General features: G+C 34.6%; 4 protein-coding genes across 6 annotated transcripts in view; 2 read left to right on the top strand and 2 right to left on the bottom strand.

Moving 5' to 3' along the window:
* Positions 1–1,165: 1,165 nt before the first annotated feature.
* LOC145039284 (uncharacterized) lies at positions 1,166–2,249 on the bottom strand. Its single transcript, XM_078987354.1, has 2 exons — positions 1,758–2,249; positions 1,166–1,711 (listed from the first exon to the last, which is right to left on the bottom strand). The coding sequence occupies exons 1-2, from the start codon at positions 2,247–2,249 to the stop codon at positions 1,166–1,168; spliced, it is 1,038 nt and encodes a 345-aa protein (XP_078843480.1).
* Positions 2,250–3,177: 928 nt separating this feature from the next.
* Positions 3,178–4,117, top strand: LOC145041235 (uncharacterized). The gene is made up of 4 exons (XM_078989238.1): positions 3,178–3,436; positions 3,522–3,611; positions 3,693–3,789; positions 3,890–4,117. Exons 1-4 carry the CDS (start codon positions 3,226–3,228, stop codon positions 4,026–4,028), a joined length of 537 nt encoding a protein of 178 aa, XP_078845364.1. The 5' UTR covers positions 3,178–3,225; the 3' UTR covers positions 4,029–4,117.
* A 755-nt stretch (positions 4,118–4,872) lies between these two features.
* Positions 4,873–6,815, bottom strand: LOC145041233 (uncharacterized). Of its 2 annotated transcripts, none has more exons than XR_013680003.1 (3): positions 6,582–6,812; positions 5,849–6,005; positions 4,873–5,767 (listed from the first exon to the last, which is right to left on the bottom strand). XR_013680003.1 is itself a non-coding variant. In XM_078989237.1 (3 exons), exons 2-3 carry the CDS (start codon positions 5,984–5,986, stop codon positions 4,944–4,946), a joined length of 477 nt encoding a protein of 158 aa, XP_078845363.1. In that variant the 5' UTR covers positions 5,987–6,005; positions 6,582–6,815; the 3' UTR covers positions 4,873–4,943. The 2 variants fall into 2 exon arrangements, 1 of the variants encoding a protein (XP_078845363.1); XM_078989237.1 differs by having other exon boundaries at positions 4,873–5,282; positions 6,582–6,815.
* Positions 6,816–12,288: 5,473 nt separating this feature from the next.
* Positions 12,289–12,911, top strand: part of LOC145041232 (putative WRKY transcription factor 3) — a 7,665-nt gene continuing 7,042 nt past the window's right edge. The window contains exon 1 of one of the 2 annotated variants that reach the window (XM_078989236.1): positions 12,289–12,909. In XM_078989236.1, the coding sequence (XP_078845362.1) occupies positions 12,517–12,909 (393 nt within the window). In that variant the 5' untranslated portion in view covers positions 12,289–12,516. The remainder of the gene's footprint in view (positions 12,910–12,911) is intronic. The other variant, XM_078989235.1, reaches the window with a different exon arrangement.

Below are 12,911 nucleotides of genomic sequence, written 5' to 3'. Positions count from 1 at the left end.
TTGTCATCACTAAACCATCGAGGGGCCCAAAGATATCGCTTTTATTCTTCTTTAGATAAAAGGAACGGATAAACTTTGATACAATGCTTGCTTACACTCACTAACCAAATCACACACAACAATATGTTTTATAACACCAAGTTACTAGTGCGTTTACATATTATCAATGTGCAACCGATTAGCAAGATACAACTCACACATCTCGGTTTCAAGAATATAAGATGTTATCGTCTCACCAATCACTCGTGATACAATTCATGGAGTGATCCCAGTGAGCGTGGGTTTAATCCAATGCTCAAATCCATAATCATAAGCACTCATGAACGTTGCAACAAATGTTTGCTTATGTCTAATACTCTTCTAGACAATCCACACACCAATTCACGACAGTCTTCATTCATATCTACTTCCAACATATGAACGACTGTGGCCCGTTTGAATAATTCGATTATTCTTAATAAACTCAATTATTCTGGAAGTTAAAACATGCAAAGTGAAACACAAGAATAATACTAATCCCATATGGCCTCAACCCTTTGAGCATAAATAAAACACGTTTTATTTATCACCATATCGATTACTCATTATTTGTCGTTTCGGGTAATCAACTTCTTACTTGAATTATTACACTTGTCCCATGCTCCTAGCATGCACACAATGTTTACCTATGGTTCTTACTTTTATGGAATAGATAATTTCCAATCATTCTCATTTCACAACTCCAAATCCTTTTGCATAAGTGAAAGAATATCAAATTCTTGCTACTTATAGAATATGCTAGATTATGATCCTTTCGTAATGTCACTGCACCAAAGTTACAAAGACTATTGCCAATGATATTACAAAGTCCTCTATCGGAGATTGTTACAAGACAATTACTTAGACATGATGTCTCTCACTCAAAGTACATTCCTTTGAACATCCTTTTGCATAAAGGTTTCTAATCTAGTCATAAATTTTCAATATTTACTTCCCAGTATGGACACGCTTCTATATGTTCCATATGACAACTCATTTCTTAATAGAATCTTTTCTATTCATCATAATGTCAATATGGTTCATTCAATATCATGCTTCCAACTACTCACAAGCAATCAATCCTCGTCGAATAGTTATTAAATTCTTTTTCTAGCAGCTGGGGAACACTTATTAAATTCCGATCAATTTATGGTATATACATGACATCTGAGATTGTTTTTGTAACTGAAGTAGTTATAATTGCAACTGTTCCAATTCCTTTGACTGGAACGTATTCACCATTACCTACTTTCACTCTCTTGGACTTCGAAGGCAACACCCCTCTAAAGAGGCTGATGTCATTACACATTTGGTTTGTACACCCGTTGTCAATTAGCCAACTTTCAGGAGAAACTGTTGTTGGATAACAAGATGCAACAAACATATGGTCTTCTTCATCTTGAGTAGCTTTATGGACTTCTTCATGCTTTTGAGTATTGCTTCTACATATAATAGCTTCGTGACCGACCTGATTACATTTGTTGCACTTTGCATCTGGTCTTTTCCAACATCTGTATGGAGGATGACCCATTTTACCACAATGCTTACAAGGCGGATAATTCTTTTTTGGAGTTTGAACTTTGGTTTGATTCTGATTGTTGACAGAATCTTCAACAACAAAAGTTGATGAGGCTTTTTTGTCACTCTTCTTCTTTTTCTTTCGTTCATCTCGTTTGCTTGGCCGGTAGAGCACCTTCAACAACATGCTCATGTCTCATAAGCATACATTGCTCTTGTGCCTGTAACAAGTTTAACAATTCTCCCAAAGTAATTTCTGTCAGGTCCCTTGTATTCTCCAAAGTGGTTATTGAAGCTTCATATCTCTCAGGTACAGTAACGAGAATTTTTTCAACGATTCTTGAATCTGAAAACTTAGATCCAAGCAACCGTACGTTGTTTCCAATATCCAGTAATCTGTCCGAATACTCCTTGATAGTCTCCGATTCTTTCATTCTTTGCATCTCAAATTCTCTTATCAAGTTGAGAGCCTGCATGCCTCGAATTCTTTTATCTCCTTCATATTCCTCCTTCAGATAATCCCACACTTCTTTTCTATTTTTCAGGCACATAATTCTTGTGAAAATGGTTGTAGAGACTGCAGCAAACAGAGTTGCTTTCGCCTTTGACTTCCTTGATGTCTTCTCTTTGTGAACTTTGATTTGAGCCATGGTAGGATTTTTTGGAAGTTGAGGAACAACATACTCCACCTCTACAGCTTCCCAAAGATCCATGGCTTCAAGATAAGATGTTATTCTTGCAGCCCATAACTAGTAATTATCATCATTGAACACAGGAATAGTGAATTGTGAAACACTACTTTCTGTCATTTGTCCTCACAGATCCCTCAAGAAATGAGCTCTGATACCAATTTGTTAGTTTTAAACAAATAGAAAAGAAGACAATAGGTTGTAAACAGGAGAAAAGTGAACATGGGAGATATGCTATGCAATGATTGGAATTGGAAATTAGAATATCAAAATCATTGTACTACATCAGCTTATATAACTGTTATTCATAACTGAAAATTAACTAGAGAATAACTATCCACTAACTCCTAATTAAACTTATTCAATTCAAAAATAAAAACCGACAAAACCATAACTACTTTTATTGCTCATTAGTGGATTCCTTAAAGCATATTTTCAACATAAACAAAATAAACGAATTTTCCGTTGAACTATTCATGAACGGTTTGTTGAACGTTCGATCATTTACAGCGTTACTCCCACCTTTCCAACCCATATGACACGTAGGTGCCATATGAGTAATCATCTCTCCTCTCACTTCCAACCTTTCCATCCCAAACGCACGGTAATCTATCGCTCTCTATCCACAAACTTTGGTATAAGTATATATTCACAAGTTACAGCTAATAAATATATAAGTTTTATGGGTAGGACGGGTTCGGTAACCCGGTTACGCCATACATTTTTACGGTGCCTTAAAGGAGGAAATTGTGTTTTTTATTGTACCAGTGGTACTCCCGTATAAATCTTGCAGACTCGGTGCGGTATAAGGCCCCGGGTTTTTCCAGATATTTTTTTTTTCTATTGCTACTTTTTTGCTATTTAACATCATCAGCCAATGAGATCATGCCACATGACCAAATAATTACATCCAACGGTTTCCACTGCCTCGTTATCTATATATCCGCTATACTCCCTCTTCACAAAGAGAAGAGAAGAAGAAGCCTAACTCACAGCAGCCATGGTTTCTTCTTCTTCATTTGGACCTCCATGGCACACCACCTTTTCAACACCACCGTCCACCACCACCACAACCGTCGGCAGGCAACCATTTAACCATCTTTCACAATGTTCGCCACCTCCGGCATTGATATTCCAGAGAAGAAGCTGGTTTGACAAGTCACTCCTTCCTTTAGCTGCTTCAATGACTCTTCTTCTCTCTCCACTCCCTGGTAAATACACATCTGCTTATGTTCACTAGGGTATATGTATTACTTTTTATGCATAAGGTAATTGTTTTCATGATCATGGCTATAGCGCACGCCGGATTGCTTTCGGGCTTCTCAGGATTGGAATCGATGCCTGGTCCCGAACTACCGAAGTTTGATTCATTCGCTCGTTTCAATGGTACTGTGTGCTGCTATTCCGATTCACTTGATTACATTACATGCTAAGCTTATCTAAGAATCTGGATTCCATTTTCTGCAGAAGAGAATCAAAAAAAGTATGCAGAAAATGATGCGAGATTCAAGGAGACTCCATTGCTTAAAGAATTGCTTGAGCGATCCAAGGTGAACAAAGAAAAGTAAGTATTGTTTATATAATCTGATTGAATATGCGATTGTAGATCGATGTTATTAATGAGTGGTGATTAATTTGTGGGGATAATGGATATGATTTGTCAGGAATCGACAAGCGACTCAAGACAAGTATTGCTTAAGAGGAGCGGAATGGGGGATTGGTGATTGTTCGGCTGAAGGAATGTCACCACAAGAAAGGGACGAGTTCATTGCAATGTTGAAAAAGAAGGTCGGAGTAGAATGACTATGAGAAGAGTAGTAGTTGTACCTTATGTAGATTAAGTTGTACCCTCCTTAATTATCAGTTGATTACATCATCTTCATTACTTCATACATACATGTTTCAACTTTTATAAAAACTTACCATTCATTGCATCAAATATGATCCATCACTGATTAGGGTTTAGGCCCAAACTTTTAGGGTTTAGATTAACTCAATTTATATGGGGTTTAACCTCATGAAACAATCTATTACTTACAAGATCACTACAAACCACAAACGAAAAACGTTTTTTTTTTTTTGATGTATTTTCAAAAATGGACCAATTAAGGACATTTTCTCATTGAATTTGAAGTTTTGTCATCTTGAACAATTTAGGTTCATTCATGTTTACGATTTTTCTTCTGTATTTTGGGGTTGAATTTAGGGGTTCAATGAACTAGTCATGACCCATCACAACAAGAAACCAACGAACTCATAGATGAAACCTAAAATCAAAATCATATCAAACTTTGTTCATCGAATTACAAGATTCACAATGTTTTCTGATCTCGTCGGTCTGAATTTGTTGGTTAAAGAACCCAAACCATTTCATGTTTAATTTTATTGGTTTAGTTTTGGTTCTCTTTGTTTCTATTTATCTACTACTAAAATTTTACTTATAAAAAAAGTCAAGGTCACATTTAACATAGGGCATTAACATAGAACGTATATGTTGATAACTGGTAGCTGGTAACAAAAAGCTTTAGTGTTTACTTAAACTTGTGGTGTGTCATGTAAGTCATTGCAGGACACAACTTCTATTGCAAAAAAAACACAAGTCATTATTTCATGTTGTGGAGTACTCCGGATTCAAAAAAAAAAAAAAAACAGCAGAAATTCAAGAGTTCATTCATACAAGTTTTTAGAGCAAAAAAAAAAAAAAACATAGTCGTAATGTTACTGATATGAACCAAAATTACCATAAAATCTTGCCCTTCTTGCATCCTCAAACTCTTGAAGATAACCCTTATGTTTTACCCCAGCAGCATGAAGCTTCATTACTTTCCCACTTGAACACAAAATATCACAAACCTCACATAAAAACGGATTACTCACATTTTCACCCCCATTTCTCGCCATACAAAGATTACTTCTATGAGCAAAAGTTTCACCATGCATCTTCAAATGAAACACACTAGCAAACGCCATATCACAAACCACACAAATAAACCGTGCATTGGAGGGTTGTACCTTTCGCTTTCGGTCAACCATCCTTTGACCTTCCAAACCCCGCACCTGAATGAAAATTTCAACAATTTTGAATCTAATACAAATAACTTCCATAACAAAATTTCAAACCCTACAAACTACAACATGTTTTATCAGATCAAAATCAAACTCTACAACTACCGAATAACAAATTATTATTATTATTATTATTTTATATAATTTCAAATCCTCATCAAATGGCGTGACCCGTTAAGATGACGTTCCATTTCCCCCAAACTTGAACACGATGATTTACATAATTCGCACCAAATCGGATTGCTTATGGCTTGTTTCCTCTTCTTCATCTCAGATACATTGAATTTATGTTGTTGACTTACAACATGACCACTAAGGTCAAAAACAGTACCAAAAGTCAACTGACAAGCCTTGCAAGAAAACACGCGTTTTTCTCGCAAGGTTTGACGGGTTGAAGAAAACTGAAACATCCGAGACTTATGGGACCCGCTTGCTGCCATTTTGTAATCTTCTTTCCAGGATTGAATCGGTGGGCCCTACAACTTATTCCATTATGACTCTAAAATTTGGTAGTGTGAAGTCTAGAACAAGAACATGATTGTGATTAGTGAGGTTACCTGTGAGACTACAAGTGGTTTTAAGTTGTTTTCATGTTGGTTTCTTGATATTTCCATCTTTTTACGATATTCTAACTCTCTTTTGATTGCAAGATCTACTGGCATTATGTTTTGTAGTGTAATCATCTCCTCTTCCATCTTCGCTATATAACAAATTCTGACAAAAAGGAAGCAATTTCTTATCAATTTCAAAGATACAAAGCACTCACATTGATTTAAAAAACTCAAATTTGGCTTTGAAGGACGACTATGGAGTGTATAGATTCAGAAACGAAAAAGCACCCATGTCAATAATCAGAAGTTCAAGAAGTGAACAGATTACGTATCTAACTACACACAAGTTGCAATCTTCCAAAACACCTCATAAAAATAAACACTTTATTTTGCCGAATTATTGGCTCCTTTTGAGCCCTACAGCTGGTTTCCCTTTTGTGCCCTATTTAGTATCAAATCGTTATCATATGATTTGTGTTCAGAAACATGAAATCGACTGTAACATTGAAAGTTTGAAACTTTAAATTAATCTAAAGTCACCACCAGTCGATTGTACAGATTATCGAGCAAAACCCCAACAAAAATCAATTATCCATACCCTTATCGGATCTTCATATATCAATGAAAATGAGTGGAGACAAAAAATTATCAAGTATTAAAGAATCAAGTGGAATACGCTTAATGAACACCCCAATTGGATAAAAAATGTAAAATTGGTGAGAATGATGACGCGCATTACCTAGATGTTGTGTGGCCAAAATTTGATCAATTTCGATCGAAAGGCACCTTTTTGAGTCAAATCTGTTTATGGGTTTATCGATTTATGAGGGTGCTGCTGTAATTAGAAAGCTGTGTACATTGATGCCATGAAAACGGAGGTGATTCCTGGTTCGAGATTGGCTGTATAGAAACTTCAATCGACGGTGTTTCCCTGTTTGGTTTGTACTTTCTACTTTGTACTTTGTATTCCATGAATTTCATATCAAGTACTTTCATTTCGACGATAATTACAAAAGTTCTCCACTAGAAAAAAGATTACTCGTTTCTTTTCAATGTTTTTTTAATTATTATTTTAAGTTTAAATATATACATAAAATCTTCTTCTTCTTCTTTTTTTTTTTTTTTTTTTTTTTTTTTTTTTTTATCACTTTTCACATTCTCATTCAATTTCTCAAATGCAATGTTTTAAAAACCAGTTTTATAGTTGAACCGGTATGGTGATCGGTTTTCGATTTAACTGGTTCGATCGCTAAATAAACCAGTTTCAATGATTTTCATATTTTTTTTTCGTGTATTCTTATACATACATACATACACAAATCAAGAATTTAATATCCACAAGTTCGAATAATAAAATACATATGAAAACAAGTTATAGATCAATCTAATTACATTAAAATAACACATAACCATACATTTTACATCAATCCACATACATTAAAAAAAAAGTCTAATTGAATATAAACACATAAAAAAAACTTCATAATATTTATCATGTGCTTTTATTCAGAAAAATCTTAATAAATGTGAAAAAAAACTATCAAAGTACATTATGCAAAAGGTTTCAATATTTTATTCAATTTAATCGATTCAACAGATTTAATTAAACCAGTAAAACTGAATTTTAGTAGAAACCAGCCGGTTCGATCCGATTCAGAAATAAATATAAAACATGTGATAGTTGAACCACTCCCTTCCCTGTTTCCGGTCCAACCGGTTCAAACCGGTTTTTAAAACATTGGACAAATGTCATTTTGTAGTTATTTTGAATTATTTTTTTTTTCCAAATGTCATTTTATGAATTTTCTATTTTGTTAAATTTCACATAATATTTTAATATAATAATTGCAATAAATGTAGTAATAAATGGATATTAATTTCACTAATAAACTTACTTTTTAATTTTAAAATTCTCAAAATTAAACCTTATTAGTTTCTTTTCTTTATTTAAATTATTTGTTTAAATTTAAATGATAAAAAAACATTTTCATTATAATAAATCATTATTTTTCTTATTTTCTTATAAATTCAAAATTCTCAAATATTTTAACCTTTATATTTAACTTTTTTTTTTTTTTAAATTAACTCATGTAATACATGAGTTTCACAGCTAATTTAGAATAAAATACAGAAAAAACTATATATTTCCATCATTTTATCAAACCGTGAATGACACAAAATACATTATATATATATATATATATATATATATATATATATATATATATATATATATATATATATATAGAGAGAGAGAGAGAGAGAGAGGGGGAAAAGTGGATATGTGGTTGGTGTGTACCTAAGCTTCGGTATAAACCCTATTAAACGACATAATTTTAAGCAAAACAAATCCAATTTCATTGTCTCTAAATTTTGTTTTAATAGAATACCATTGAATTAAGTTAAATTATAGAATGAAAAAAATCAATTTTATATCTTTTTATTACAAAGAATTATTAAAGTTTATAGTGTGAGTAAAAAATCAATATTTTTTAACGAATATAACTCAATTTTGTCCTTCAATTCAGAAACTATGTCCAATGATTTTATGAGAAACTTGATTAAGTTATGGCATTTTTTTCTTATATCTTTTATTTTATTAGTTTTTACTTTATATTTAATAGGGTTGATTAAATGGTCATTGACTTTTAATGCTTTAAATTCTTAGACACGATGAAGAAAAAGAACATAAATTCGATCCTTTTAGTAAGTTACGTGATTAAGGAAGAAAAGTAAACGAGATATCATGATTAACTTGGATATATATGGATCAAAACGACATAGTTTGGAGAGTTTTATATATAATCTTAGGTACATAATAGTCATATATTCCCTAAGTCATATATATATATATATATATATATATATATATATATATATATATAGAGAGAGAGAGAGAGAGAGAGAGATGATGGTTAAATTGAAAAAAAAAGGTTGAGAATGGGAAAATCATTCTCAACCAATCATTTAATTAACATCTGAACATAAAATACACAGTGACAAACTTGTAAATATGATATAATATCCTTCAATCATAAAGACGTATGTAACACCCATAAAATTTAACCCAAATTTAAACTTTTCAAAAACACATTAAATCAACAGTTATTACAACTTTGTTTCCTGAATAATCTATATCACAGTTTTTCCCAAAAACCATAACAAAAGATGAGGAGTTGTACGATCACGCCTTTGTCTTATCGCGATCCCCCGATATACCTGAAACAATAAATTGAAACTGTAAGCCCGAAAGCTTAGTGAATTCCCCCAAAATACCAATCATCAAACCGTTATAACCATATCATATAACATATAAGCAAACAGATACAGAACAACATGCATAATGAGCCATCAGTCTGACTGGACCGAATCTCGGTCCTCAGTCTATCTGGACCGCTCTCTGAGCCCTCGGCACGTCTGGACCGCTCTACTCGGGGCCTTCAGCTTATCCGGGCCGCTCGTTGGGCCTTCGACCTTACTAGATTTGTTTGACCCGAGCCTGCAGTCTACCCGGTCCGCCCAGGGTGTCTTGGCCTACTGCACACATCAAGACCTGCCTCAACCCTTTCCCCCAAACCAATAAACATGTGTATATAATATAAACAATTAAGCATGCAAATCTAACAGATCATTAATCATGGCAACCATCCTATACCCAGGGACCGATCTAACCGATCACTAACATAACAACCATCCTTTAACCAGGATACTGATCTAACCGATTTCTAACATAGCAACCATCCTAACGACCAGGATGTAAATCAATAAACATATCATGCAATAAACCCGGATGTAAATCCGATAAGGGCCGACATTGGTGCCTTAGACCCTGTTGATATAGTGAGGATAACTCATCTCGCACTGTTGACTTGAAGATAAACTTAAGCTCTTAGATTGTCGGTACAATTCCACCACCTAAATGCACCATAGAACCATGCTGGTAAATTTCCAATTTTCCAAAATGTCTAAGAAGTCCAAAAGTCAACCCTTGGTCAACGTCCAAGTCAACTATCAAAGTTAACAGTCCATGTTGACCTCAACTCATCGAGTACAACCAGTCACTCGCCGAGTTCCTTGCATCTCACCAACTTACCGAGTCACTTGAGTGACTCGTTGAGTTCCTAGTGTCAGTAGTCCCAACTCCTCGGCCAACTCGATGAGTTTTTCCCCTTACAACTCGCCGCGTTCATACGTGTCCAAAGGTTGGGAAAACCCCAGCCGACTCACCGAGTCATTCAACTAACTTGTCGAGCCTAAGGAAAATCTTCATTTGACTCGCCGAGTCGTTCATCCGACTCGCCGAGTCTACGACTATCTTCATCGGACTCGCCGAGTCATTCATCTGACTCGATGAGTCTAATCAGTCCTTCATCCATACAGAGGCTTTTTAAGCCATACTGAGGTTCCATATTGTAGATCCAAGCTCCTAGGGCATGTTTATCACGCAAAGTTGCAAACTTTACGTGCATACACTGTGATAATGACCTAAAACAAGCTAAAGAAGAGATTCTAGGCAAAAGAGCTTCACCAACATGCTAAGGACTGAGACTTTATGGAGATAAGAGCCAAGATGAGCCTAGATCTGAAGTTGCAACTTCAGATCTTGGTTTTTCACTCGGAATGCAACACCAAATGCCCTAGATGGACCCAAAACTCAAATATAGAAGGGGTCTAACTAGAAGAAGCTCAAGGTGACGACTTGATACCTCCGAATGGTGATAAACTGAGGTAGACTTCAGATCCTCAACTGTTCCTTGCTCAAAACCTTATTGATCTTCAAACTCCATCACCACAATTCCTCCTTCAAGCTAAGAAGCACACCAATATAGAGAACAAACACAATTAGGGTTTCTGAATTCGAGGGGAGCAGTAAGAGATGCTAAGGGGGGATAAGTGGTCTTAAATAGGGTGTAAAACCCCGGAAATTAAGGTTTCATCCTCCAGCTCCTACTCGTCGAGTCTCTTCTTGGACTCGGCGAGTAGGTTACTAAAAGACGCGGACCAACCGCTGCTACTCGAAGAGTAGGGCAGCCAACTCGTCGAGTAGGCCTTGAAATCAATACAATTCTCACGAAATCAATACCTGAAGAATCAGGGTGTTACTGTGGATAATTAAATAGCCGTTCAAATTCATTACTAATCGATCGTTTGTCATTCAAGTTTCTTCTCCAACCTTCAACGATCATCCATATTTCTTCAGCTAAATCTTCGATCAACATCATCCAGTGTTAATCAATCATTGATCTTCGTCAATAACACGTTTATCAACACCATTCAACAATGCACAACAAAAATTCGTTTTGGTTCTTTTAATCCAACCTTCAATTCTGTTTGATACAAGCAAATCTTCAACATCTACGATTAATTATACTTTCAGCGTCATTAGATCAACATCATCGATCAATAAGCAGTAGGTTTAGATCAAAATTTTTGAAAAAATGTATAATAAACGAAGTTTTTCAAGTCTGAAAAACGATTTTTTAAAAATTCTTCAAATATATGGTTATGTTGATGCACTTTCGATTGCTATCTATTGTTTGATGTTGCTGAAGGTTTGATTGATGAAGTTTCGATGACTGATGATCGCTAAATGATGTGACATTAATAAATATAGATTATGTTTAACGATTTTGCTTGACATCAACGAAATTAGACAAGATTAAATCACGACTTACACTTAATAGTACGAATAAATATTTTTGATAATGAATCACAACATTTTGATGAAATAACGAAGATTTTTGATGAAGAATTGACGTTTTTATAAAGTGTCGATGTTTTTTTATGATGAGCATGTGACATTGATGTTTTTTTTTATGAAGAACGGATGATGTTGATGAAGAACAGATGATGTTAATGAAGAAGATATGATGTTGATGAAAAACAGATGAACGATCCAGATGAATGAATAACGATGATATTGATGAAAAACAGATAAATGATTAAGATGAACAACGTATCCTTAATGACTTAATCTAAATGTGTTACATACAAGGTTCTAAAAAGCTCATCACGGCGCGCCACGACTCCAAGGCTTGAACTTGCCTTATTATTATTATTATTATTATTATTATTATTATTATTATTATTATTATTATTTTTGTAATTTAGTCAACTACCAACTAAGAGGCTCTTTAAATAGATCTAAACTTTTAAGATATGAATTTTTTAGTGTCTAAAAGCTCCAAAATTTTAAGATATGAACTTTTGATAGGCTGGAGAAAATATTAAGAAGGAAATAGGTCATGTGAAATAGAAAGAGAAGAGGGAAAAACATTTTCTGAAAAAATTACTATATTTTCAAACATATCGGTCTTTTTTTTTATTATTTTTTTTTATCAAGGTACAACTCTTTTTCTTCAAATTTTAGAGTCTACTGAGTAATTAAAAAACAAAAATTAAGAGAAAACATTTTGAATCGGAAAATTAAAAGCTTTTGCCTCATACCAAACAGCACTAGGCTAAAACTTAAACTTCTAAGAAACAAATAAGGCGCATTATGAAATATTCCAAATATTTGAAAAGGTTTCAAGAAAGCACTTTTCGCATCTACTCCGCGAAACTTGTGCTGATTTTTTGAGATCCTATCAAAAGAGACAAGAAAACAATCCTCAAAATTCATCACTGGTTGTTATAGGAGTTGAAGTAGTCAAAAGAAGTTGATCTGTTAAGAAATGGATGAGATCAGAAGATTAATATCATCGTCGTCATCGTTTTTACCACCTAATATCTCAATACCTGCAACTTCCACGGTGGAGAACTTGTTCGCAAATGGAAGTGGCGGCGGAGTGGGGGAGAGTCCGGGACCGATGACTTTAATCTCAAACTTTCTCTCGGAGAACGACAGGGAAGCGGATTATCATTCATTCTCTCAGCTTTTGGCTGGAACCATGTCATCATCGGTAGAAACTCAAGGACGTATCCCGCCTAGAGATCTAGATGCCGGTGTTTTTTTCCCGGAAAACATCGGTGGTGGTGGTGGTGGTGTTGGCAGGGGCGTTGACTTTCCTCCGGGAATAAGTCCGGCGTTGTTGCTCGATTCTCCGGGATTCTTTCCTCCGGCAAAGGT

The sequence above is a fragment of the Lactuca saligna genome, chromosome 4, assembly GCF_052625555.1.
Source record: "Lactuca saligna cultivar CGN05327 chromosome 4, ASM5262555v1, whole genome shotgun sequence".
Taxonomy (NCBI): domain Eukaryota; kingdom Viridiplantae; phylum Streptophyta; class Magnoliopsida; order Asterales; family Asteraceae; genus Lactuca; species Lactuca saligna.
The sequence above is the reverse complement of the archived record's forward strand: the minus strand, read 5'-3'. Positions and strand labels throughout refer to the sequence as shown.

Excerpts from the sequence above, each read along its gene's own strand:
- LOC145039284 (XM_078987354.1), bottom strand. The coding sequence starts at position 2,249 with ATGGATCTTTGGGAAGCTGTAGAGGTGGAGTATGTTGTTCCTCAACTT. Across the intron at positions 1,712-1,757 it reads AATTGTTAAACTTGTTACAG|GTGCTCTACCGGCCAAGCAA; the intron begins GCACAAGAGCAA and ends ATGTTGTTGAAG.
- LOC145041235 (XM_078989238.1), top strand. The coding sequence starts at position 3,226 with ATGGTTTCTTCTTCTTCATTTGGACCTCCATGGCACACCACCTTTTCA. Across the intron at positions 3,437-3,521 it reads TCTTCTCTCTCCACTCCCTG|CGCACGCCGGATTGCTTTCG; the intron begins GTAAATACACAT and ends TCATGGCTATAG. Across the intron at positions 3,612-3,692 it reads TTCATTCGCTCGTTTCAATG|AAGAGAATCAAAAAAAGTAT; the intron begins GTACTGTGTGCT and ends CATTTTCTGCAG.
- LOC145041233 (XM_078989237.1), bottom strand. The coding sequence starts at position 5,986 with ATGGAAGAGGAGATGATTACACTACAAAACATAATGCCAGTAGATCTT. Across the intron at positions 5,283-5,848 it reads AACCACTTGTAGTCTCACAG|GTGCGGGGTTTGGAAGGTCA; the intron begins GTAACCTCACTA and ends ATTTTCATTCAG.